At 39.3% G+C, this 25239-nt stretch overlaps 3 protein-coding genes across 9 annotated transcripts; all 3 read right to left on the reverse strand.

Moving 5' to 3' along the window:
* Nucleotides 1–1270: 1270 nt before the first annotated feature.
* Nucleotides 1271–15401, reverse strand: LOC133965617 (B-cell receptor CD22-like). 4 transcript variants are annotated; one of them, XM_062400263.1, is made up of 18 exons: nucleotides 14773–15401; nucleotides 13961–14034; nucleotides 13829–13864; nucleotides 12740–13027; nucleotides 11898–12173; nucleotides 9901–10176; nucleotides 8818–9102; nucleotides 8186–8446; nucleotides 7444–7725; nucleotides 6371–6655; nucleotides 5581–5856; nucleotides 4865–5131; nucleotides 4697–4781; nucleotides 4489–4605; nucleotides 4218–4266; nucleotides 2230–2324; nucleotides 2074–2143; nucleotides 1271–1956 (listed from the first exon to the last, which is right to left on the reverse strand). In XM_062400263.1, exons 2-18 carry the CDS (start codon nucleotides 14007–14009, stop codon nucleotides 1738–1740), a joined length of 3216 nt encoding a protein of 1071 aa, XP_062256247.1. In that variant the 5' UTR covers nucleotides 14010–14034; nucleotides 14773–15401; the 3' UTR covers nucleotides 1271–1737. The 4 variants fall into 4 exon arrangements, with proteins under 4 accessions (XP_062256247.1, XP_062256249.1, XP_062256251.1 ...); XM_062400265.1 differs by lacking the exon at nucleotides 9901–10176; XM_062400267.1 differs by lacking the exon at nucleotides 8818–9102.
* Nucleotides 15402–15539: 138 nt separating this feature from the next.
* irgq2 (immunity-related GTPase family, q2) lies at nucleotides 15540–18462 on the reverse strand. Of its 2 annotated transcripts, none has more exons than XM_062400274.1 (2): nucleotides 18287–18462; nucleotides 15540–17340 (listed from the first exon to the last, which is right to left on the reverse strand). In XM_062400274.1, exon 2 carries the CDS (start codon nucleotides 17336–17338, stop codon nucleotides 16199–16201), a length of 1140 nt encoding a protein of 379 aa, XP_062256258.1. In that variant the 5' UTR covers nucleotides 17339–17340; nucleotides 18287–18462; the 3' UTR covers nucleotides 15540–16198. The 2 variants fall into 2 exon arrangements, with proteins under 2 accessions (XP_062256258.1, XP_062256257.1); XM_062400273.1 differs by having other exon boundaries at nucleotides 18283–18461.
* A 2930-nt stretch (nucleotides 18463–21392) lies between these two features.
* On the reverse strand, nucleotides 21393–25027 carry LOC133965620 (uncharacterized). 3 transcript variants are annotated; one of them, XM_062400277.1, is made up of 6 exons: nucleotides 24989–25027; nucleotides 24297–24396; nucleotides 23456–23638; nucleotides 23244–23355; nucleotides 22729–22795; nucleotides 21393–22284 (listed from the first exon to the last, which is right to left on the reverse strand). In XM_062400277.1, the coding sequence occupies exons 2-6, from the start codon at nucleotides 24352–24354 to the stop codon at nucleotides 21916–21918; spliced, it is 789 nt and encodes a 262-aa protein (XP_062256261.1). In that variant the 5' UTR covers nucleotides 24355–24396; nucleotides 24989–25027; the 3' UTR covers nucleotides 21393–21915. The 3 variants fall into 3 exon arrangements, with proteins under 3 accessions (XP_062256261.1, XP_062256260.1, XP_062256259.1); XM_062400276.1 differs by having other exon boundaries at nucleotides 24297–24405; nucleotides 24989–25026; XM_062400275.1 differs by lacking the exon at nucleotides 24989–25027 and having other exon boundaries at nucleotides 24297–24893.
* Between the last annotated feature and the right edge of the window lie 212 nt (nucleotides 25028–25239).

Genomic DNA, 25239 nt, shown 5'->3' on the forward strand with positions numbered 1-25239 from the left:
TCTCTCTCTCTCTCTCTCTTTTTGTCTTTTTCTCTGTCTCTCTCTCTCTCTCTCTATCGCTTCACCAGTTACTCTCTTAAGCACACTTTCTTAAAGGAGCAGCTCTACTCTTATAACACAAGGTCAATTAGTGAATTGATGGACAGAATCTACTCTGCACTGTGACAATGTAAATATATGAGCTGGGTTGTTGTGTTTCTTCACTGAGACTCAAATGAAGAGATTTCTTCAGACACACTTTCCTTTGGGAAGGAACAAGAGGCTGAAGTCAAGCCAAAGAGAGAAAGGTGGTGATGATGAGAGAGAAGGACCAGTGTTCCCACAGTTCCCACCCAGGACAGAATCAGAATTACATCGCTGTGTTGTTGAATACAAAGACTGTTCTGATCCTGTTCAAACAATGTAATAACCACATGTTCTTTGACAATTATAAAGGAACTTATAGGCTCAATGTAAATACACACCATGATGCAAACTCAAACACAATGGTAAGTCATTGATGCTATTTTCCACTGACATGGTTTTGAAGCTACTGTTAACCAATATCTGATCTCCAAACATCTTAAATGAACATATTTAGATCGGGGGATACTTCCCTCCAGCTACGGGCCTGGCTCCATGGCAACTAAAATACTTACTCATTAATGCACCTGTATGAAAATGTAATAACGTATCTAATAATATCCTAATGTCTCAGAATCTGTACTTTTATTTGGATGCTAAAGAGTTTAAGTTCAGGTTTGTGGAGGTGAGGGGGCGGGGAGAGAACCCTCACCTGCACCACAGAGGATCAATCAGCGTAGGTGAGAGCAGTTAGCTGATCGATCCTCACGCTTTAAAAGAGAGCTTCATCACTGCCTCATGGCGCCTCAGACTCAGGGAAGGAGGAACCTGAGAGACGCTGGACTAAAGCTGGAAAGCTTGTGACGTTGTGTGTGATTTAAGTATTTGTTTGTGCACGTGTGTGGTGAGAATAAAGATGTGGAAAAGCAACATGTTCGTCTCTGGCTGTGTGTTGGAGAGCCCTGTGGCCAGCAGCAGTGCCACAAGGTTATAATCATATACTTAATTTTACTTTAATTATTACTTAACTCAATTAGAGCTAAGGTTTACATGGTCCATTAATAGAAATGCATCACAAGATAATGTCCATTGCATGACACAATGCATTTTGTGTGTACAGGCATTCTTCAGAAACCCTCTCAAGCTGTGTCATGTTCACAAATCCCACAAAAATGTCAATAAACTGTAAAGTTCATCATTTGTTCCAACATATTTATTTTTATTTTGAGAAACAGGATATTTTACATTTCAGGTCTGTGGGTTTAGATTAAGTATAAAACACTGGAAAGGACAAAAACACATTCGGCAGTGATTCTCAGCATTTCTTGTCTAACTGCATGTCATTTATATATATAGATTATATAAAAAGTTATTAATAAAATTATTTGACACTCACATTATTTACATTTTAAGTTGGAAAATAAGCATTTTAACCGTTTATCCCTCACATTTTGCTGTTTACTTTTTTTAAATTAACAATTTTAACTATTTAAATATTATATTTTAGCTCTGTAATGTAACTTCTGTGCCTTCTTGCTAACTAGTTTTAAAATACTCCAACTGATAACACGGTTTAACACATGAACTCTTCAGACTCTCTGTGATGACTTATTGTGAATATAAACTTCCTCAGGCTCGAGGTAGCTGTAAAAAACAGGATGAGAACATCTCGGGTCAAATCCTGACGTTAGAGTAAAGACTCTCATCTTGGTGTGAGCTGCTGGAGTCTCTGTTGGTCGTCTGACGTCGGGGCGTCGCTGTGAATCTCACCTTTGAATAGTGGAGCTCCACTTCAACTTCACTTGTGTGGTCGTCAAATAGATTTGGAGATGTTGGTGCTCGTGCAATTGCATTATTAATGTTTTCATAGTCCTGCAGGCTCTCTGGTTCATTCTATGATGAGAGTGGAGGTAGTTTATAGATTATTTATGGAACAATCTCTGGATTAAATTCAACTAATAGCAAAACATAGAGACTGATATAATGAAATGAGAGGTCACGGTTCCTGACCTTTTTAACTCGTGCTGGCTTGGACACCTTCGCATACACAGAGTCTTCTTCCACCTTTCTTTGCTTCTTCCTTGAAAAACAAATATCAACATGACATGTGCTGATTAATAACACCTTTGTTGTTCTGGTATTGTAACATAAAGATTAAATTCTCACTTTAGCTTATTCTTAAAGTGCAGTGAAGCGTAGTTGACAGAATCCTCCTCGGTGTTTCCAGCTTGCTGTCCTGTGGGGTTTTGTGCAGAGGCAGCCTGAGCAGATGCAGACAGAAAACATCAGTGATTATTAGGGCTGCACCGATATGGAAATTATTGGCCGATACGAAGTTTAAAACAACAATCTAGCCGACAGCCAATATTTATACTGATATTTGTTTATTTTGTTTTTATTGTTATTCATGTTTCCTTTTGTGCTAGGAAAATAATTAAATCATTATTTAAAAGCACTTTTTTAAATTATTTCCGCCCTTTATCACTCTCATCTTTCAATGAGCACAAATTCAATCGGATTTATGAAACAATCTTTAGTTTAACCAAACTTTATTGAAGGAGACATATTATGCCCATTTTACCACAAGTTGATATGGTTCCTTGGGGTCTTAATGAAATGTCTGTAACATATTTTGGTCAAAATACCAAAATGAACATTTAAAACAGCACCTTTTTTAACCTGTCTAAAACAGACCTCCTCAGATTGACCTGTTTCAAGGACTGGGTCTATGCTTATGTTTTGTTATGACTTATGTTCAGTTAAGACACCGTGTTAAAGGAGTATTGAGATGTCCTGAGGGTCAGTGAACAGGTCGGGGCAGGGCATGTGACAGTTCTAGACCAATGGGGTGGGGTTGTGTGGGATGACAGGTTCTCATTGGCTGGTTTGTTGGGGGTCACGGGTGAATGAGGGAGGAAGTGTCAAAGACGGTTGTTGACATAGATATATATATATACAAAGGCTAGATGTCTCGGCCAACGGAGTCGAACGTCCGCACATGGCGGCCATCTTGCCACAGGCGGCTCGCTCACACATAACATTGTGTTCTAGTGGTAGGTAATTTTTCAATAACCATAACTTCATCAAATTTCAACCAATTTGTTAACGGTTTGGTTTGTTATAAACGTCAGAGATATAGTTATGACACTGCATACTTATTAATAATTATGTTATTTTCTAAAATTAATAATGTTCTAAAATGGGTACAAGATTTCCATTTACAAAATACATCAAGAATTATTTCATTTTATTTAAAAAGTGCATGTACCACTAACAACTAAATGTTATGGATGGGCGAGCCGCCTGTTGCAAGATGGCCGCCATGTGCGGACGTTCGACTCCATTGGCCGAGACATCTAGACTTTATATAAATATATCTATGGTTGATGATGTGAGGAGAATCGGAGAAGGAACAAGGAGAGTGACATGTTCGTGTTGACTTTAATAAAGTTAAAAATAAGGGAACAATTTCCGTGTCGTCTGTGAGGCGGGGACGTTACAGTATATATGAACATCGGCCAATGCCATCCGGGAAAGTTAAGTTTATTACCGATACGCCGATGGCAGTAAACGAGGCGGACATCGGTCGCTACCGATGTACAGCCGATATATCAGTGCACCACTAGTGATTATCAAGCAGCAACTGAGTCACTTCATTAATGCTCTCAAATGGATGCTGTACAGGTTGTCTTTTAATCACTGGCCCTAGTATACTGAGATATAAGTGTACTGAGGGCAGGTTATGGAAGAACAAGGAGGGAAAAGCAACAGCTTGAACAGTAAAAGACACATCTGCCTGTAAAGCCAGATTAATACTGATGATAGAAGATGGAAGGCAGTAGCTCTACATGGTCAATTTGAGGTGTTGTAGATATCATGATAGATAATTTTTTACAGTATTTAGAATAATTAGTAGTTTAAAGCTGTACAGCATTTTATGTGGTTTTAAGAAAAGAAGCTCTGTCATTAACAGGTCAGAAGTTATGAAGCAGAGGCTTTAATATCCTGAATCTTATTCCTGTACTCTCCCTAATCACTGTTTCCTACAATTTCAATATACATATAGCCAATTAGGGTTTTACTTAAGTCTCCATATATGATTGTTTTAACTTATTGTTTTCTTGTTTAAAGTGTTGTCTCAACGCGGGACTCACCTGGGGCAGATTCAAAAGGCTGTAAACAAGGTCGTTGTCGGTCGGAGGCCTGTGGAATATAAAAGATATATAAGAATAAACATATGCATACAGAGTCAATGACTATTATAAATAACAGGGCAGACTTTCATTGTGCCATTCAAGTCTGGAGAATCTAGAAAATAAATGGAAACTTTGACTCCAGCATGAGCAGCAGCCCATGTCTGACTCTGTCCCACACAGTGTTCCTTGTCCTGGGTGGGGACAGTGTGTTGAGGGGGTGTGGTCTTACGTGCTGTCTGGAAGAGGCTGGTGTCGTTGGGCCTCTGGACGCCTCAACTGCTCCGAAAAACCAGAAGGGGATTTGGTGTTTGTTGTTCCTTGTTGTATAAATTTTTTCTTCCTGTATCTGAAAACATAGAGGGACATGATGTGGTTACACATGCCAGACCATCTCTGAAATGTATTTATTTAATCAAATGCACTTTTTATTCATTCACCTTAAAACTATGACAATTAAAATGATAATCATCAGGACAAATAGAGCAGGAAGGAGGAACTTCAGGATGTGCAGACTGTGGTTTCCTGTGGTTAAAAGAGAGAGAGCATCATATAGACCTTTGACCTTTGGCTAATCAGCTCTAATTGTGTGTTTGAAATTCACTCACGTTCAAACAGATGGACAGGATCAGACAAACTTTGATCTACTTCATTTTGTGCGATGCAGTAGTAGACTCCTGGCTGGTTTGAGAACACTGTGTGGTTTTGATGCTTTGACACAAGTTCATCCTTTTCCTCTCCCTGACTCTTCCTGTACCATGAGTAGTGTTGGACTGGGGGAAAGCTGTGACTGAAGCAGCTCAGCATCACGGAGCTCCTCCCGTCAAGCTCCTGCTTCTCTGCCGACTCCGTGATGTGTGTGTGTTTTGGAGAAACTAGCCGGGAAATTCAGGAGAAAAGACAACATCATTTTCTGAACATCATCAAAGATCAAACATGAATAACACAACAAGTGAAGTGACATTATTGCTGCTCTTTAAAACCAGACTGAGAAGAATGGGAAACTTTAAATGGGAGGATAAAACAGACTGGTTTTAGATTCACCTGGTGAAACTTTCAATTATATTCTCAGCAATTTCTCTTTGAAACAAACTACAGCCACTGATTTTAGGGTACTGTTTCTTTTTTAAATACAATATTTTTTATCAGGTTTGCTAAACGTTATCTTGAATGAAGAACCCTGTGTTTTTTTTGACATTGTGGAATAATGTTTTCTTCTTTTTGGAACCAGCACGTCTGATCAATATTTACTTTATACACAGTAATGTAGAATATATCCTCCTTGTTTATCCATTCACCATCACAAGTGCATCATTCTACTCACATCTGACTTTAACCTCAGCTGGTTGTGACTTTCCTCTTCCAATGTCATTGGTGGCTTCACAGCTGTACAGTCCACTGTCAGAGGGACTGGCTGAATTCACCCTGAAGGTCAGAGTCTGAGTCTGTTGGATGATTTCCTCTCTCCCATCAGTCGTCTTCCTCCAGGTGACAGAGCTCACTGGTGGGTTGGACTCGGCAGAACAGCTCAGTGTCAACAAAACATTTTCCTTCACATCAAGACCAGGATTGGCTTGAACTCTCACATGTTTGGGACTGTCTGTAGTAACCAAAAATATAGAAAACAGTCAACTGTCAGATTTAACCACTGTCCAATATAATGTTTTTTTTAATATAGAATGATTATGCATAATATATGTTTCTTTTATCTTCAGGTTGGAATTGAAAGTAAGTTTGGAAATAGTGGACTAGGTTAAATAAGGGAGCACAATAACCTGCAAACCTGTTAAAACAATACATTCTTTTCTTCCCTCTATTCTGTGTGACCTAGGTTTTTTGTAAATGTAAAAGTTCTGCTGAACAAAAAATGTAAATATCAGTGGTAAAGGGAGCTCCTCTCCTGAAGCTCCTGAACTCCTCATCAGCAGATTCTCCCTGAGCGCCACAAATACCCCATAACTGCATCATGTTCACCTAGTGGCTAATCGGACACGCCCCCTAATGAAAGTAATTTAAAGCGAGAGCAGAGGCTGACATTTCACACACAAGCTGGAAGCAGATGACCAAAGTATTTAAATTAACGTAAAAATCACTGGAAACATCAGAGTACTTACACAGTACTTGTATGCACACTGGTTGACTCTTATCCCCTCCACCAATGCGGTTTGAGGCGCTGCAGCTGTAACAAGCTTCATCTGCTCTTTGTATTGTTAAACTCAGCTCTCGTCTGTTTGTGTTCTTCCACCAAGAGTCAGTTTGTTGATTTTTGCTGCGGTACCAGGAGTAAGTCGTCGGGGCAGGATTGGCATCGGTGTCACAGGTTAACGTGAGAGAACCACCAACTTTCACTTGGTTATCAGAAGAGCCACTGACAGAAATGCTCGTCTTCCTCGGCTTATCTGGAAAAAGGACCCAAGTGAAATGACCTTTATCTCAACAACAGTGAATCTGAAACAGAAGATTCTTTCAGGTTAATTCACAACCCAGATAGCACACGGATGTGGGCCACTTCAGGCAATGATCCATCACTTCTGGTCTTCTCATGGCCCAGGACAAATCTGGACCAAGACACTTGCTATGTGAGTGACGTCCACTAAGAATGTAATATTGTGAATGCTATGCAGAAGATTTTAGTTCAGAATTCAAATTAAATTAATACACAAGGACAAAGTTGGGGGACAAAGCTTTTGAAACAAGAGCCCTGAGGCTCTGAAACAGCCTGAACGAGGACATACAGCAGACTGAGTCAGGAGCTGAACACATACTTTTATCTTTCTTCATTCCCTGTTTATACGTAGGTCTAGTTTTTATTCTTTTATTTATTATTTTATGATAGATTTAGTTTTTGTTTTTAAATTTGTATTCGTATTTTGATGTGTTTCTTTTTTGTTGTTATTTGGGAAGCACTTTGTAATGTTGCTATTAAATAAATCATGTTATGACAACAGGCCACTTTAGTCATGTTGAAATAGACGTTTTCAGTTCAAAGAAATGTTGGATAAGTTTAAAGAATGAATTAATTTACACCATAGTTAAAAGAACCCTGTGTTGTTTTTGACATTGTGGAGTAATGTTTTCTTCTTTTTAGAACTAGCACGTCTGATCAGTATTTACTTTATACTCAGTAATGTAGAATATATCCTCCTTGTTTATCCATTAACCATCACAAGTGCATCATTCTACTCACATCTGACTTTAACCTCGGCTGGCGGTGACTTTCCACTTCCAATGTCATTGGTGGCTTCACAGCTGTACAGTCCACTGTCAGAGGGACTGGCTGAATTCACCCTGAAGGTCTTCCTCCAAGTCCGAGTCCCTTGGATGATTTCCTCTCTCCCATCAGTCGTCTTCCTCCAGGTGACAGAGCTCACTGGTGGGTTGGACTCGGCAGAACAGCTCAGTGTCAACAACACATTTTCATTCACTTCAAGACCAGGATTGGCTTGAACTGTCACATGTTTGGGACTGTCTGCAGTAACCAAAAATAAAGAAAACAGAGAACTGTCAGATTTAACCACTGTCCAATATAATGGTCTTTATAATATAGAATGATCCTGAATTAAAAAGGTTTTTAATTTCATCAGGGTGTAATTCAAGATAAGTTTGGAGAGAGTGAACTAGGGAGCACAATAAAGTTAAAACCTATAAAACAATACATTGCATTACACAATTACACCACAAATTACACTATAAGAAAATGTCACCAGGCTTCAACTTAACAGAATTATGCTTTACTGTGGTGGAAGAATTACAGAGAGTTAAGTAATTAGTTAATTCATTTCTCAGGTGATGTTGTTTCAACTGTCAGAAGTAATAGTAAATAGAAAAATACATGAGAAAACCTACTTTTTGCATGGATAGGTTTTTTAAAGGAAGATTTGGTTTGATCTGTTTTAGTTGAGAAAAAAAGCCGCAGCTGAAACACTCACATTTCACCACCAACTTCTTCTGCTTGCTGTCCTTTGTGCCCTCAGTGTTCTGGGCACGGCAGACGTACCAGCCAGCGTCGGATGAAGTCACAGTAAACTCGTGGGAGAGAGAGTTGATGGGTCGTGAATACAGATTATATTTGTCGATCCTCATCAAGGTGAGAGTTGACTGTGGGAAACTTTCAACAGTGCAGCTGATGGTGATGGTTGAACCTTCTGTGACCTCATAACTCATAGACAGTTTAGGTTCAGTGGGCGGGTCTGTAGAGAGGAAGCAGAATCTTCTTTAAAGAAGGCACATTATGATTCTATTGTTTTTCTACCCTGTAGTCTGTGTTTCATAGATTTTTTTGTAAATGTAAAAGTTCTGCAGGGCAAAAAATTAAAAATTGAATCATTGGTAAAGGGAGCTCCTCTCCTGAAGCTCCTAAGCTTTTCTTCAAAGGTTACTTCCGCAGCTTTAAAAATACCCCATAACTGCATCATGCTCACCTAGTGGCTAATAGGGCACGCCCCCTAATGAAGGTAATTTAAAGCGAGAGCAGAAGCTGACATTTCACAAACAAGCTGGAAGCAGATGACCAAAGTATATTAATTCACGTGAGAATCACTGGAAACATCATAGTACTTACACAGTACTTGTATGCACACTGGTTGACTCTTATCCCCTCCACCAATGAGGTTTGAGGAGCTGCAGCTGTAACAAGCTTCATCTGCTCTTTGTATTGTTAAACTCAGCTCTCGTCTGTTTGTGTTCTTCCACAAAGAGTCAGTTTGTTGATTTTTGTTGCGGTACCAGGAGTAAGTCGTCGGGGCAGGATTGGCATCGGTGTCACATGTTAACGTGACAGAACCACCAACTTTCACTTGGTTATCAGAAGAGCCACTGACAGAAATGCTCGTCTTCCTCGGCTTATCTGGAAAAAGGACCCAAGTGAAATGACCTTTATCTCAACAACAGGTGAATCTGAAACAGAAGATTCTTTAAGGTCAATTCACAACCCAGATAGCACACGGATGTGGGCCACTTCAGGCATTGATCCATCACTTCTGGTCTTCAAGTGGACCAGGACAAATCTGGACCAAGACACTTGCTATGTGAGTGACGTCCACTAAGAATGTAATATTGTGAAAACTACTTAGAAGATTTTAGTTCAGAATACAAATTAAATCATTATATGAAGACAACGTTGGGGGACAAAGCTTTTGAAACAAGAGCCCTGAGGCTCTGAAACAGCATGAACGAGGACATACAGCAGACTGAGTCAGGAGCTGAACACATACTTTCAACTTACTTCATTCACTGATTTTCATAGGACAAACTTTAGGTCTTTTTTTTATTCTATTATGTGAGACATTTAATTTGTTTTCAAATTTATATTTATATTTTGATGTGTTGTTACTTTTGTTGTTGTTTGGGAAGCACTTTGTAACTTTGTTTTGAGATGTGCTATTTGAATATATCAAGTTATGACAACAGGCCACTTTAGTCATGTTGAAATAGACGTTTTCAGTTCAAAGAAATGTTTGATAAGTTTAATGAATTAATTTACACCATAGTTAAAAGAACCCTGTGGTGTTTTTGACATTGTGGAGTAATGTTTTCTTCTTTTTAGAACCAGCACGTCTGATCAGTATTTACTTTATACACAGTAATGTAGAATATATCCTCCTTGTTTATCCATTCACCATCCCAAGTGCATCATTCTACTCACATCTGACTTTAACCTCAGCTGGCTGTGACTTTCCTCTTCCAATGTCATTGGTGGCTTCACAGCTGTACAGTCCACTGTCAGAGGGACTGGCTGAATTCACCCTGAAGGTCTGAGTCTGAGTCTGTTGGATGATTTCCTCTCTCCCATCAGTCATCTTCCTCCAGGTGACAGAGCTCACTGGTGGGTTGGACTCGGCAGAACAGCTCAGTGTCAACAACACATTTTCCTTCACATCAAGACCAGGATTGGCTTGAACTTTCACATTGTTGGGACTGTCTGCAGTAACCAAAAATATAGAAAACAGAGAACTGTCAGATTTAACCACTGTTCAGTATAATGGTCTTTTTAATATAGAATGATCCTGCATAATATATGTTTCTTATTTCATCAGGGTAAAATTGAAGGTAAGTTTATAGATAGTGGACTAATTAAAATAAGGGAGCACAATAACCTGCAAACCTGTGAAAACAATACACTATTATTCTTCCCTCTAGTCTGTGTTACATAGGTTTTTTTGTAAATGTAAAAGTTATCCTGAACAAAAAATCCAACAATCAGTGGTAAAGGGAGTTCCTCTGCATCATGCTCACCTAGTGGCTAATCGGGTACGCCCCCTAATGAAAGTAATTTAAAGTGAGAGCAGAGGCTGATATTTCACACACAAGCTTGAAGCAGATGACCATTTATATTTATATAATATATATGTGAAGTATTTATATATGAGAACCTACTTTTTGCATGGATAGTTTTTTTAAAGGAAGATTTGGTTTGATCTGTTTTAGTTGAGAAAAAAAGCCGCAGCTGAAACACTCACATTTCACCACCAACTCCTGCTGCTTGCTGTCCTTTGAGCCCTCAGTGTTCTGGGCACGGCAGATGTACCTGCCAGCGTCGACTGAAGTCACAGTAAACTCGTGGGAGAGAGAGTTGATGGGTCGTGAATTAAGATTTATTTCTGTGATCATTAAAGACTGAGGGTATGTGTCGGTCCTCGCCAAGGTAAGAGTTGACTGTGGGAAACTTTCAACAGTGCAGTTGATGGTGATGGTCTGACCTTCTGTGACCTCAGAGCTCATAGACAGTTTCGGTTCAGTTGGCGGGTCTGTAGAGAGGAAGCAGAATCTTCTTTAAAGAAGGCACATTATGATTTTATTGTTTTTCTTCCCTCTAGTCTGTGTTACATAGGTTTCTTGTAAATGTAAAAGTTCCTCTGAACAAAAAATCCAACAATCATTGGTAAAGGGAGCTCCTCTCCTGAAGCTCCTAAACTTCTCGTCAGCAGATTCTCCCGGACCCAGAGTATCAAAAATACCCCATAGCTGCATCATGTTCACCTAGTGGCTAATCGGGCACGCCCCCAAATGAAAGTAATTCAAAGCGAGAGCAGAGGCTGAAATTTCACACACAAGCTGGAAGCAGATGACCAAAGTATTTATATTCATGTAAAATCAGATTTCAGATTAAATCAATACAAGACAAAGTTGGGGGACAAAGCTTTTGAAACAAGAGCCCTGAGGCTCTGAAACAGTCTGAACGAAGACATACAGCAGACTGAGTCAGGAGCTGAAAACAGACTTTTATCTTTCTTCATTCCCTGTTTATACGTAGGTCTAGTTTTTATTCTTTTATTTATTATTTTATGATAGATTTAGTTTTTGTTTTTAAATTTGTATTCGTATTTTGATGTGTTTCTTTTTTGTTGTTATTTGGGAAGCACTTTGTAATGTTGCTATTAAATAAATCATGTTATGACAACAGGCCACTTTAGTCATGTTGAAATAGACGTTTTCAGTTCAAAGAAATGTTGGATAAGTTTAATGAATGAATTAATTTACACCATAGTTAAAAGAACCCTGTGGTGTTTTTGACATTGTGGAGTAATGTTTTCTTCTTTTTAGAACTAGCACGTCTGATCAGTATTTACTTTATACTCAGTAATGTAGAATATATCCTCCTTGTTTATCCATTCACCATCACAAGTGCATCATTCTACTCACATCTGACTTTAACCTCAGCTGGCTGTGACTTTCCACTTCCAATGTCATTGGTGGCTTCACAGCTGTACAGTCCACTGTCAGAGGGACTGGCTGAATTCACCCTGAAAGTCTGAGTCTGAGTCTGTTGGATGATTTCCTCTCTCCCATCAGTCGTCTTCCTCCAGGTGACAGAGCTCACTGGTGGGTTGGACTCAGCAGAACAGCTCAGTGTCAACAACACATTTTCCTTCACATCAAGACCAGGATTGGCTTGAACTGTCACATGTTTGGGACTGTCTGCAGTAACCAAAGATATAGAAAACAGAGAACTGTGAGATTTAACCACTGTCCAATATAATGGCGTTCATAATAAAGAATGATCCTGCATAAGATGTGTTTTTTATTTCATCAGGGTGGAGTTCAAAGTAAGTTTGTATAAAGTGGACTAGGGCCAGTGGCTTATAAAGTACTTGGAAGCCATACTTGAGTAAAAGTACAGATATCTTTCCGGATAGTGATTCCGGTAAAAGTTAAAGTCACCTGTAACAAAATTACTTGAGTCAAAGTATTAAAATAGCTCATAATAAACTAAGTATCTGGTGTTGACATGTACTTAAATATCAAAAGTAAAAGTACAATTGCCAAAATAAAAAATGCAATGTGCTTTTTATAGTGGGCCTATACGGACACAAAACATTTAGTTTAGGTCATTCATTTCTCAGGTGCTTTTGTTTCAACTGTCAGAAGTAAAAATTAACAGACAAATACATGAGAAAAGCTACTTCTGCATTGATAGTTTTTCTAAAGGCAAGTTTTGATTTGATCTGTTTGGTTGAAAATGAAGCCGCAGCTGAAACACTCACATTTCACCACCAACTCCTTCTGCTCACTGTCCTTTGAGCCCTCAATGTTCTGAGCACGGCAGAAGTACCAACCAGTGTTTGATGAAGTCACAGTAAACGTGTGGGAGAGAGAGTTGCTGGTTCGTGAATTAAGATTTATTTCTGTGATCATTAAAGACTGGGGGTATGTGTCGGTCCTCGCCAAGGTGAGAGTTGACTGTGGGAAACTTTCAACAGTGCAGTTGATGGTGATGGTCTGACCTTCTGTGACCTCAGACCTCATAGACAGTTTAGGTTCAGTGGGCGGGTCTGTAGAGAGGAAGCAGAATCTTCTTTAAAGAAGGCACATTATGATTTTATTGTTTTTCTTCCCTCTAGTCTGTGTTACATAGGTATATTGTAAATGTAAAAGTCCTGCAAAGCTAAATATCCAACAACACGTGGTAAAGGGAGCTCCTCTCCTGAAGCTCCTAAACTCCTCTTCATCAGTCCAGCAGATACGATTTATTGTTCTAAGACAAAGTTTGGGGACAAAGCTTTTGAAACAAGAGCCCTGAGGCTCTGAAACAGCCTGAACGAGGACATACAGCAGACTGAGTCAGGAGCTGAAAACAGACTTTTATCTTTCTTCATTCACCGATTTTACGTAGGTCTAGATTTCTGTTCGTTTATTTATTATTTTATGATAGATTTTTGTTGCCAAATTGACTGGGAAACTTTGTAGAGTGAAGCTGTAGACAAACTGCTCTAGAGTCATAACTGATCTAGAAGAGATCAAACCATCGACTAAAATTGAAGCCAAATTGTCTAGATCGCACCCTGATGCCTGATTCCAGTATAAAACTCACCTCATGAATTTTTGTGAATGGGACATGGACTAAACTGAGAAGTCAAAATACGCATCAACTAAAATGATCTCAAAGATTGATTCTGTAGTATTTATCACTGGTTTATGTTCAAATGTTCATTTTTCAAGTACGTTTGGTTATTAACTATATTTCCACCCGGAGGAGCCTTGGTTGCCCGGGGCAGGAAGGACAGATTCGTCCATTAATTGTCATGTTATGTATGTTCTGAATGGTTTAATAGTCCGATTTGTATTGTACATACCTTCGACGGGACTTTCAGGGTCACTTGTAGAAACATCTGTCGGTAAAAACACAAGTGGAGAAGTCAGTTAATCTTTGATCCAAATGTTGAAAAAAAAACATTATTTTCAAAATGAAGTTATAAAATCCATACGTATTATTAGGGCCAGAAAAACCAACCACGTGACTGTCTGAGCCTCCATCTCATGTGGGACTACAACTGGATTTCTGAAACAAATAAAACATAAATGAATGGCTAAAAACATCTTAAGAGCACAGGACTTTTTCTTTTTTACTGTAAAATGTGTGATTATAAATTCATGTCAGCTTGTGTCAGAATTTCCTTCTTCCTCAATCCATTTATTTTACTGACATTTAGAGTTGTCTTTGTTTTAGTTCCTCATTAAAGATGGTTGTGAACTTGTGGATATAAATGTAATTATATTAAAATGGAATATTGGGGCCACATGTTTTTGTTAATCTCAGAGTTCAGTTTCTTTTTTTAGTAACTAAATTATTGTTTGTTTTCTGTTTTATTTTAGTTTGACATTAGCTAAATGTTCAAATCACTTTTATTCAAAGAAACCCCAGAACACAAACATGTTGACTGGAAACATAACAGTGTCTTTATTACATTGTAATTTGGGAACCTTTTATTCTGAAATATACTGTTTAAAAAGTCATATCTGGCTCTTTGGGTTCATCTCAGTCTTCAGGGAACTACGACGTCTGAAACTGATGTTTGAATTTTCATTTGGAAAAAAGTTTTTCAACTGAATGCATTAAAAAGGGTTTTAAATTATTAGAAATTTTATTAAAAAAAAAAGAATCTTGTTTGTAATTACTATATATACTGTTAACCTCTTAAGAAACGGGTGAAATTCGCTACAACTTCTGAAACACTATATTTTACTCTAGTAGATTAACATCATGAGGAGATAAATAACCATAGAAGCTTGTTCTTACCTCAGAGGACCCACTTGTATCAGTCTGTCACACACAGCCTCACTCCGAGAATGAAACTTTAGAGAAGGAAGTGTTCACACTTTGAAAGGGGATGCAAAAAAATATTTTCATCCCCTGTAAGGCAAGCCAGAAAGCAGCTTCTTGTAGGTTTTATGATTGCAGCTTCTAACAGTATCTGCATGCAGATGCATATCCCCGCCACTTCCTCTATTAGTTGTTGTTTGTGGTGAAGTCTTGTTCACAGGCACAGAGCAGTTTTCAGTACTACATATTTATTTGGAGGATTAATGCTGACATAGTATTCACAGTGTCTCTATTTAAAACTTCACCTAACAATGTGAAAACGTATCAAAAGGGTTTTTGAAGAGTTAAATAAACATAAATGTGCAGGTGAACAACACGTAAACAGGAAACATCACACACAGAGAAAAGCATAGCGTAAGTAAGTTCAGTCAGGAAGACTTAACCTGCATGCTGATCAGCTGACTGTGGGCGTTACTAACTATCCAATCAGGTCTGGCGAGGTCTCTTTCAGCCAGTCATTCAGCAGCTGTCAAACTTTAAAATCCTTTCTCCGCTCTTCCTCAGTCAGCTGTCATTCAGTGACTCTCATAACCCCTCCCCCTAACTCAATCTCCTCCAGTCTTGAGAAGAATACTAATCAGCTCTTCCGGATCCCTACCTCAACTGATGATGAATTTTGGCGGCACCCGATCATGGTGGCAGCTGATCGCAGACTAAAAAATAAATTTTTTTCCCTATCAAAATGTATGGCCCATCCAAAACAAAAGATTGACTGATGAACCAGCACCAGTGTCTAGACCCGGGGGGTTTTCCTGTTCGATGATCTGCTCCACCCCCTTCTAATCCTAATGACATCTCAAAGGGTTCTAAAATGCCAAAGACTGTAAAACATTCACATTACTTCTGTGCGTTTGTCAAAGTAAACATTGTTAAATTGGGAATCGGGTCTCTCCTGATCCTCAGAGAACCTACTGGTATCAGTCTGTCATGGACAGCCTCATTCCGAGAATGAGACTTTACAGAAAAAGGAACTGTTCACACTTTGAAAGGGGATGCTAAGAAAAAATTGCATCACTTATCATGCAAGCTAGAACACAGCTTCTTGTAGGTGTTCTGACTAAGGTTATAGTTTTGTTAGCTTCTCACAGTATCTGCACGAAGATGCACTTCCTCCCACTTCCTCTTTTTGTTTTTGTTTGTATTGAATTCGGCACAGAGCAGTATTCAGTACTACATATTTATTTGGAGAATTTATACTCACATAGTATTTACAGTGTCTCTATTTAAAACATCATCTAACAATGTGAAAATGTATCAAAAGGGTTTGTGGAGAGTTGAATAAACATAAAAGTGCAGGTGAACAACACGTAAACAGGAAGCATCACACACAGAGAAAAGCATTTCACTCTCCCTCCCCGAGAGCTGCAGCCACGATCTTCTCGGCATCGGCCGCCATTTCATCAATGGCGCCGTTCAGAGCTTGCAGCATGGCGGTGAAGGAGCGGCTGGCATAACGGGCGTGTCTGGGCATGGCCATCTCCACCAGCTTTGACGACACTGTGGCCAAGTCCTGTTCTGCTGTCGCAAGCCGCCGCTTCACTTCCCCTTTGGTAACCTCCCCTGACAGCGCACAGGTCCGCAGCCCTTTAAGTCTCTGGGGTTCCACGCCTCGCTGTCGGGCCAGTCGCTCGACTGATTTGTCATCCAGGCACAGAGATAACTGAGCTTTCGTCAGGATCCGCACCGCTACACTTGAGTCCACCATAGAAGCCACAAGGGGGATGGGAACGGCAGACATCCCACCAGATAGCGATGCAGCGGCCCATACCAGAGCTTTGAAGGCCTCCTTTTTCTGGGTGACCAGGGCTGAGGTGAGTGTCGGGAGAGCCAAGAGAAGGGCTTGGGCTCGGATCTCTGGAAGGTCTTTGCCCAAGTCGTCCAACAGACCAGGGAAGTCAGACTTCTCCAGGGTGGAGGGTCTGACCACGTAGACTTTAGGCTGCGTCACACCTTGTGACCTCAGTGTTTCCAGACTGGCTTTCCTCTTCTCTTCAAGGCTCTTTTCTGGATCTCCCACTGAAGCTAAGAGAACCCAGTACACCGTTTGTCTCTGCAGTGAGCGGGCTTCCAAGAACACCTGCACACTGTTGGGATGGGGCGTATGTGTGAATGCCATGAAGACAGCGTTGTAGCGGGGGAATTTAACTCTATCCATGTATCCCTCAGGTTCGAATGGGGAGGTGTCGGGCACAGGCGGCAGGTCCCACAGGCGAAAGTCAGGGTGTTTAGGGTCAGGGTAGCCTGCAACGTCCTCTGAGGCCACCGGGGTTGAAGCAGGAGCCGCCCCCTCATCCCCAGGTCCGAGGCCACGGAGGGAGTTGAAGCAGGAGTCTTTTCCATCACCGCGGTTTCCCACCACAGCCAAGTTGATCCTACTGATCAAGAGATCTTCAACCGTGTCCCTGACATCTGACAACTTATTGCTGTCTATGGATTCTTTCAGTGTTTCAAGGAAACTCAGGCCTTTGCAAACATCAGCCATTTCTGCAGAGACAAAGTGAATTATTAGGAGAGTCACAACAGGTCCTTTGATAAAGAACAGATATGATGGATACTATCTATCATCTATCGACTAATTCCACTAATCTTTCTCTATCTGTTTAGTCTGTTGTTCTGTGACTTTCATATCTGGAGAAGCGTTCATCTTATCGGCTTCACACGTGACATGTGCATTGTTAAGGGCCCAAGGAAGTGCAGTGTGGAAATTGTCGTGATTTAGACACACAACACATTCAATAATAAGCTGATAAACTTTGAATAAACAGGCGACCAGTGCTCTGCAGCAGAGGCGACTGGGACCATCAACAGTTCTGTGGACTGAGTCCCACAGTCGGCCTTTAGTTGCTGTGGCAAATCAAACAGGCACGTTTACAACTGGCTCTGGTAACAGTAGATAAAACAGGTGTCTTTGCAGTAGTAATGATAAAGCATTAACTTAGAGGAAACCTAAACTTCTGCAAATAGTTAAATAATAATAATATATTAATATTTTATTCTAAAGCAGTACTGTTAGTGGTGGAAAGCAAACATGTAAATATACTTGTTTTATAATTACACGTCTTCTCTACAACTTATGACCATTCGCATGTCTCAGGAGACATGAACCAGATAAATACCTTCATCTGAAGTATATTGATTAGCTCCATATCCACTAAATTACTTTACAGAAGGTACCACTGCAGAATTTACTTTTACTTTACTTTGGATACTCAAGAGTTTAAATTCAGGATATAGTAATGGGATTTTTACATCATCTAATACTTCAGTTTATTTTTTTTATTATTTTACTCACGTAAATCTAAACTTTACACGGCCCATTAAAAGAAATGCATCACAAGATAATGTCCATTTAATTCATCCTAAACTTAAACAGTGAATATGCAGAGCTGTCAGTCAGTATTCCAATTCAACACTGCACACACTCACCTACACAGTGTGAGGTAGAAGAAACCCTCTGGATGAAATCTGTGTTCCCAGTCGGCTGATGCTGGTTCTTCTGCAGCTTCGAAGCACTGAAGACGTCGTGTTGATCTATTTAAGGTGTTCGTCCAGCCAGTGGAACATGATAATCCTTTCAGCTCCTTAATCCAACAATCACCTTGAGCACATCCATGCGCACTCTGTGTGAATGTAAAGCTACTGGCTTCCATGCATAAGCCTTCAAGAACGAAACAAAATAACACCTAAATAAAAATTATAATTATACATTTTGTTTTTTATTGAAGCATCATTCGTGTTAAAGCAACATTTATTTTTGATTTTATTAAATTAAGACCATAATAAGTTATTGTTGTCTCAGTAAAACCACACCTCGATACCACAATCAGCGAAATTAAAGTTTTATTTTAATTTACTATGAAAGCTGTTGTGAATTTTTTGTTTCCCTGCAGATATTTTAAAAAGGTAGAATAAAGAGGAACAGAGTAATATTAATGTTGTTAAAGAAAGTGGTTTTACTCTCTGTGACCCACAAACCACCTGACACCTGTGTTCCAGTCACTTTAATCGTCACCTCCTCTCACACAGCAGAAGACCATGACGTGAATTTCAAAAACAAAAAGATAGGGAGGATTTTCTTTATACACTCTGGTTCACTCATGATAAATGTTTTTATTAAACGAAGAAATATCACTGGAAATAACTGTCACATCATGATGGAGTGACTCCTTGTTTTTACTGTGAAGCTGCTACATTGCCCCCTGGTGGCTGGCTGCAGTAAACATGTCATAAGCCCTGCCTCCTCCACAGCTGCTTTCTGACATGCGCTTAACTCTGCAGATTTCCCCAGAAACTCAATGGGGAATTGTGTTCTTGTGAATGCGTCTGACCAAAGAATCTCCGGCTTGATAGTTCATACTTGAAAGACAAACTTCTGAGAAAGTCCGGCCCCGTTTGTGCAGACATCGTCTGACCTCCCAAAGCAGAGAGAAAGAAAGAAAGAAAGAAAGAAAGATGCACAGGAAGATTGGTTGATCACACAGCTTCAGAAGCAGCTGCACAGAGCTTCCATGTTCACCTATTAAAGATTTGTGACTAGATTTGACCACCACTGTTCCCCAGGGCCCTATTCAGGGTCCCTGAGAAGTTCTGAACATCAGGCTCCTCTTCCTTTTCATGCAGAGACATTACACGCTGAGTTCTGTTGCTCCTCTCATCAGACAGTTATGAATTGGTATCATTGGTCGCCCACCCCTCGATCGCGATCTACCCGTCGATCTCCCAGTCTTCACTGCCGTAACTTATAACCTCTCAAGGAATATTTTTAATCAGCATCCAAATATGGTAACATTACGAATACAGTGGTCCTTTTTTAAAGGCTTGCCCTTCAATTTGCAGTAAAAATACATAATTTACATGAGCAGATACGTCATGAAGATAAAAAAAAAAAATCAAATGAGAGACTATAACTAAAATATAGCTGTCTTTTCGTTCTTTTTAGGCGCTCCGACTAGCTGTACCACTTTACCGTATGACACCCTAGTAGACGCGCAACAAAAACTCGAGTGTCGGCTGGCTTCCCAGATGACGGCTCACTTTACTGCAGTTGGCTGTCGTCGCGCCAACAAGTTGGTTTATGCACTAACGTAAATGTGAGGACTCTACGGTATGAAGAGGCGCAGCTTTCAGTCTGTCGATAACAACCAAAGCCCCGTTGGAACCAAAAAGAGGATTCAAAAAGTGAAACACTGGAGTGCTTTTACTTTGAAATGTACTCGGAGTGTGTTGGTAAATACATTTGTGTAATAAACAGATCAACATTGTGGTTCACAGCAGAATAAACAGAGAAAATGATCTTACCTGGGTTTTAATGTTTATCTGATGAATTCATGTCCCAAATAAGTGGTTGCTACACTTTCGGTATGCCTTTTCAAAATAAAAGCACCCCAGCGTTTCTGTTTTTAGGAATCCCTTCCCTTGCTTAAAAAAGGTTTTTTTATTGTGAAATATTTGCTGGAGCAGAAGATGTACGTCTTTATACTGTGTAGTACTGGTATTTATTTGAGTGCAAGGGACTTCTTTCATACAAGGCAATAATCATATTTATGGCGATATTAAAATCAAAGCCTATATGTAAAAAAGATTGTGTTTCAGAAGCAGCTTCTCTTCAGAACATGATGTGGAACTGAGAAGCTACATATTGTGCATTGCAAATATGAATTGATATTAATTTGTATATTTTGCATTGAATAGAAAAAGTTGCACAGCGGCCTCTCTCTGTGTATTTTAATTTCTTGTACATTCAGCCTTTAACAGAAATTGCAAAAAAATGTAAATATGACTCTCCTTTTGTGGGTTTATGTTTGGAATTAAAAAAGGATCTTGGGCTCGAAAAGGTTGGTGACCACGGATCTATACCATCACACTGTATGACCTTCAGGGACTGACAAATTAGGGAACAGGAAAAAAAATTGTTTTGTTTTTGTGTACCACTTTAATGAATATGAAATTATTTAAACATTTAGAAAAGGGGAAGTTTGTGTCAGTTGCACAAAGAAAAACACACCCAGTTTATCTTCCATGTGCAGATGCTCGTCTCTATAAATGTTGCAATTATCCACAAACTCTGCAAGACCGGACGAACCCAACAATCAGTGATCTGTAGAATGGTCTAATCCAAAATCTGAAGGTTAAGTTATAATGGTCAAAGAAAATAAGTTTATATAAGTGTATAAAAAATGCTTGAAATTGCAAAGTATCTGCTTTCATCGTGTTTTTTTTTTTTTTTCAGCACCTCTTACAAACCACATCTGTAGTTGCATATTGCACTTGTCTGAAGGAACAGTTGTCAGCAGAGTTGGTTAATACTTGTATGGTGGGAAACTTCCTGTTCTCACGATTTCCTACTGTACTGGACCACAATTGCGACATCTGTAATTTAAAGCGCACTGAAGCGGTGTGACCAGAGTACGATTGAGAACAAAGGATACATGTCATTTTAAATGAGAGACCGGTAAACACTGGGGCACAGATATGTTAGTATGAGTATTACCAATAAAAGACAAGAAAGTTCCACATTTTAAAATCATTCAGCTGAATTTATGAAGATCTTTTATCAGAGAAGGAATTTCATGAACAAATTCATCTACTTCTAAGGAGCATAGAGAAGGGAAAAGGCTCAAGTGGTGAGAAATCAATGAATTTCAGTTTGCGTTGAATTCACATACTGACATTATGAAGCATGAAGCGCACTGGCCATCAGCAGATATTTACAGTATGTTTCAGAAACAGACAACTTTCCCATGAACACGGTTGTACAATAAAAACATATGAACAAAAACAATCCAGGTGAATAAGCTACATGAGTGTCTTCATAGTAACTACACGTTCACTTTCAGTACACCAAGAAGTAATAACAATAAAATGTATGTCTTAAAAACCTACAATGTTCATCATCAAACCCTAGAAGAAATATCATTGAGGTTTGATATTTTAAAGTTTAACCCTGACCTTTGGTATAAATGTGTGTGAAAAATCCTATTTTGGCTGTTTTCTATTAGCCTTTCGATAAATCAGTCTTTGCCATCTGTATTGCCCCCCGGCTTCCTCTCGTTCTCTACTTTAAGTCACTTTAGAAACCACCTCACCTTCCTCACCTTCCTCCCCTGCTGACACACTCAGTCCCGTCTCCATCTCTTCCTCTACCATCTCCTCCTCCCCCTCCCTGTTGTCCTCCAACACTTCACCTCCCTCGCCCCCATCGTCTTGTCTCTCCTCCGGTGCGCCTTTCTTAATTTCAGCGTACTCTGTCTCTGTGGGGTCTTGAGCGTCCCTGGCCTCTGTGAGACTGCACTGTGACGCGCAGAACATGATGTCAGAGTACTCCACCTCTTTGAATTCCTGGTCTCCATCAGGCGCTGATGTCCCAGCAGCCTCAGCAGCCTGGTCATGATTACAGTCGTTGAATTCCACTGCTTGGCCATCATCGATCTGTCATTTATGATGTAATAATTAATCAATAATTTGCTATATATCACACATAGTGCAGCCAGCCACCAGGGGGCGATCAACAACCTGTCCCATCATCAATCATTATATATATCAAATGGCCCAAAAGCCTATTAAGCAAGAGTTGAGGTTGACATATTGTGCAAGGGGCTGGAAGCAGTTGACCAATCACAACAGCATGTGCCAGCCGGCCAATCAGAGAGGAGGGTCTTAAAGAGACAGGAGCTAAAAGTGTTCCAGACAGAGGCTGTAAAGAGGAACTGCAGCAAAGGACAAAATGAGGAGAGTGATGTGTTTCCGGAACATTAGAGCATCTAAATCTTTTCAATCAATAGCTCAAATTAAAATGATGAGCCTAAATATCATTGAATATCATTTTAGTAATGTATCTTAAAACGCTGGGTTACAAATGAATCATAAACATACCAGTGCACCTGCTTCAGTGGTCACCATCTCCATGTTCTCAGCCAAATTTTCAGATCTCCTCTTTTTTCTGGAGAAAAATGTAATCAAACAGTGAAAAATGTAAACAAATAACTAAACTGTTTTGTTCTTAAAACAGATGTCTAAAAGGCTTAAACTTAGGATGTGAATAGTTCAGATCAAAATATGAATAAACTTCATTATATCCTATATTTTGTTTTCAACACAGCAGTCCTTTATAGTGGCTTAAAGCAGGCAATGATTCAATACAATGCATTGGCAGGTTCAGATTGGTTTTAAAATCTATGTTTGATGAACAATGTTATAACAATAAAAAAGCTGATAGCAGACATGATTTTGTCTCTAGTGTTTATGATGCGCAGTAAATATGCTTAAACATGCTAAAATAATAAAACTATCCTTTATGGTCCAACTTTATTTTGATATAGAAATAAAAGGCATGAATGTCAAAAAACAAAAAAACTCTAACTGAAGTAAAAGGAAGTTCAAAGTTGAACCTGTGGCATGTTCTAGCCAAACAGCAGATGGTTGCTGAAAGAAGAACCCCAGTCACAAATGCAATGATGACTCGTGGCTTCTGAACAATGCACCACAATCCTTTGAGTAGATCTGGAATAAAACAAAGGCGAAAAGTAACTCAAATTAATTAGTGTCGTCTCTTCGTGAAAACACAAAATCCACACAATTAGATTCTAAAAGTGTCACTCACCTAAGAAAGTGTGATCTGCTCTGTCGAAGCTGTCACATATGGTCAGAGTGTCAGTCTGGTTTTCTACAGTTGGCGTGGTTGGGCTGCTGCTGTTCTTTGCACCCTCGGCCACAGTGCTAGTCTGGTTTCCTACAGTCGGCTCGGTGGACGGATTGTTTGTCTCGGTCACCGGCGTGGAATTGCCTGAGTGCACAATGTAGTTTTTCAACAGTGGCCATGTGACGGTGGGTATAGGAAACCAAGAAGATGAGAAATGTCTGCACTCGGCTGAAGCTCCCATGAACAATTTTTGGACCATGCGACAGTCTGGAGAAGGAGCCGAAGTGTTACCTTCCTGGAAGGTAAATACGTTTTTTGTGCCGCGGACATTTGTCAGCTCCTGGTTGTTGTCAGTTCATGTTTGATTAGTGTTGTGAGCGAATTATGGACAGAAACCTTCAACACTCAGATCAGGTCGCATATCATATATTGTTGACATGGCAGCTCCCAATAAGTGAAGCCAAAGCATCTTAATCGCCCCCTGGTGGCTTGTTGCAGTATAGTTCATAAACCCTGCCTTCATCCAGTTAGAGGCTGAGAACCTTTCAAATGTCTCAGTGAGTTTAAGAGATTTTTATTTAAAAAACGATTATGATCACAGAGTCTAATATGTAAGAAAATAAATTTCATATCACGTACACACAATTTAAATCATTCTTAAAAACACCACCTCCTCCTAATGATGAAAATATGATCATCCTCATTTTAACTATCAAAAATAAAAAATAAAAATCTAATTTGTTTTGGAAAATATTTACATTATACTCTTCAGAAGATAAATGTTGGAAGTTACAACCTTTACCTGTAGGGCTGCTGCTCACAGACAAGAACAGAGACGCCAAGATGAGAAGTAACATCATGATCCAGAGCTCGAGGTGGTCGGTCTCTCCAGAGGATTAGTGCTACAGCAGCTCACAGCAAAAATATAAAAAGTTCACATGATGAAACCGGATTAGAAACTAGATTTAGCTGCATTGATTTGAATACAGGATGTTGCATGGGTAGCAGGTGCATCTTTAAATGTGATATTTATAAAAATAATAATAATAACTTTGTATTATAATTTTGTATAGCACTTATTTAAACAAGGTGACAAAGTCCTTCCCAAAATCCATGGCAAAAAACAAATGAATGATCTAAAATAATATGTATTAAATTTAGTTGACATTTAAGCACCAAATCATTAAATGTTAAGGTTGAGACCTACTGTAAATATTTATAGATAAACTCAACAGCTCTTCTTCAGAGCTCTGAGTCTCCGGGATATTTCTATTTTGTTTCAATCATTTTCTGATTAAATAATGATTTAGTATTTTTAAAATAAAATTTAACTTTGGGATAAAACTTCCCTCAGTCCTAAACTTTCCCAAAGGATTGCACAGACATAATAATACCACAAAAATCATGTGATTACATTGTCTGTAGAAAAGAGAGAAAGCATTAGTTAACAATTTGAAAGAATTCTTTAAAAGAAAGGTAAATGTAGAGCGTTACCTCTTTGTGTCTCTTCTGTTTTAGGTGATCTGAGCTCTGACTCTCTCTTCCTCTCTTACTTCTCCCCTCTTCACAGTACAACAAGTTTCCAGGAAGTTTCTCTATGCTCTGCTGCCATCACTTCCTCAGTCGTTAGTCCGAGAGAGTCACATTGCTTATTTTAATCACATGTGCAGCTTCAAACCCTCTAACATGAAATGTTGATGACTTTAAAGGGATGGGACTTTGAAAAATGAAGAACCATTACTATT

This window comes from Platichthys flesus, chromosome 11, assembly GCF_949316205.1.
Source record: "Platichthys flesus chromosome 11, fPlaFle2.1, whole genome shotgun sequence".
Taxonomy (NCBI): domain Eukaryota; kingdom Metazoa; phylum Chordata; class Actinopteri; order Pleuronectiformes; family Pleuronectidae; genus Platichthys; species Platichthys flesus.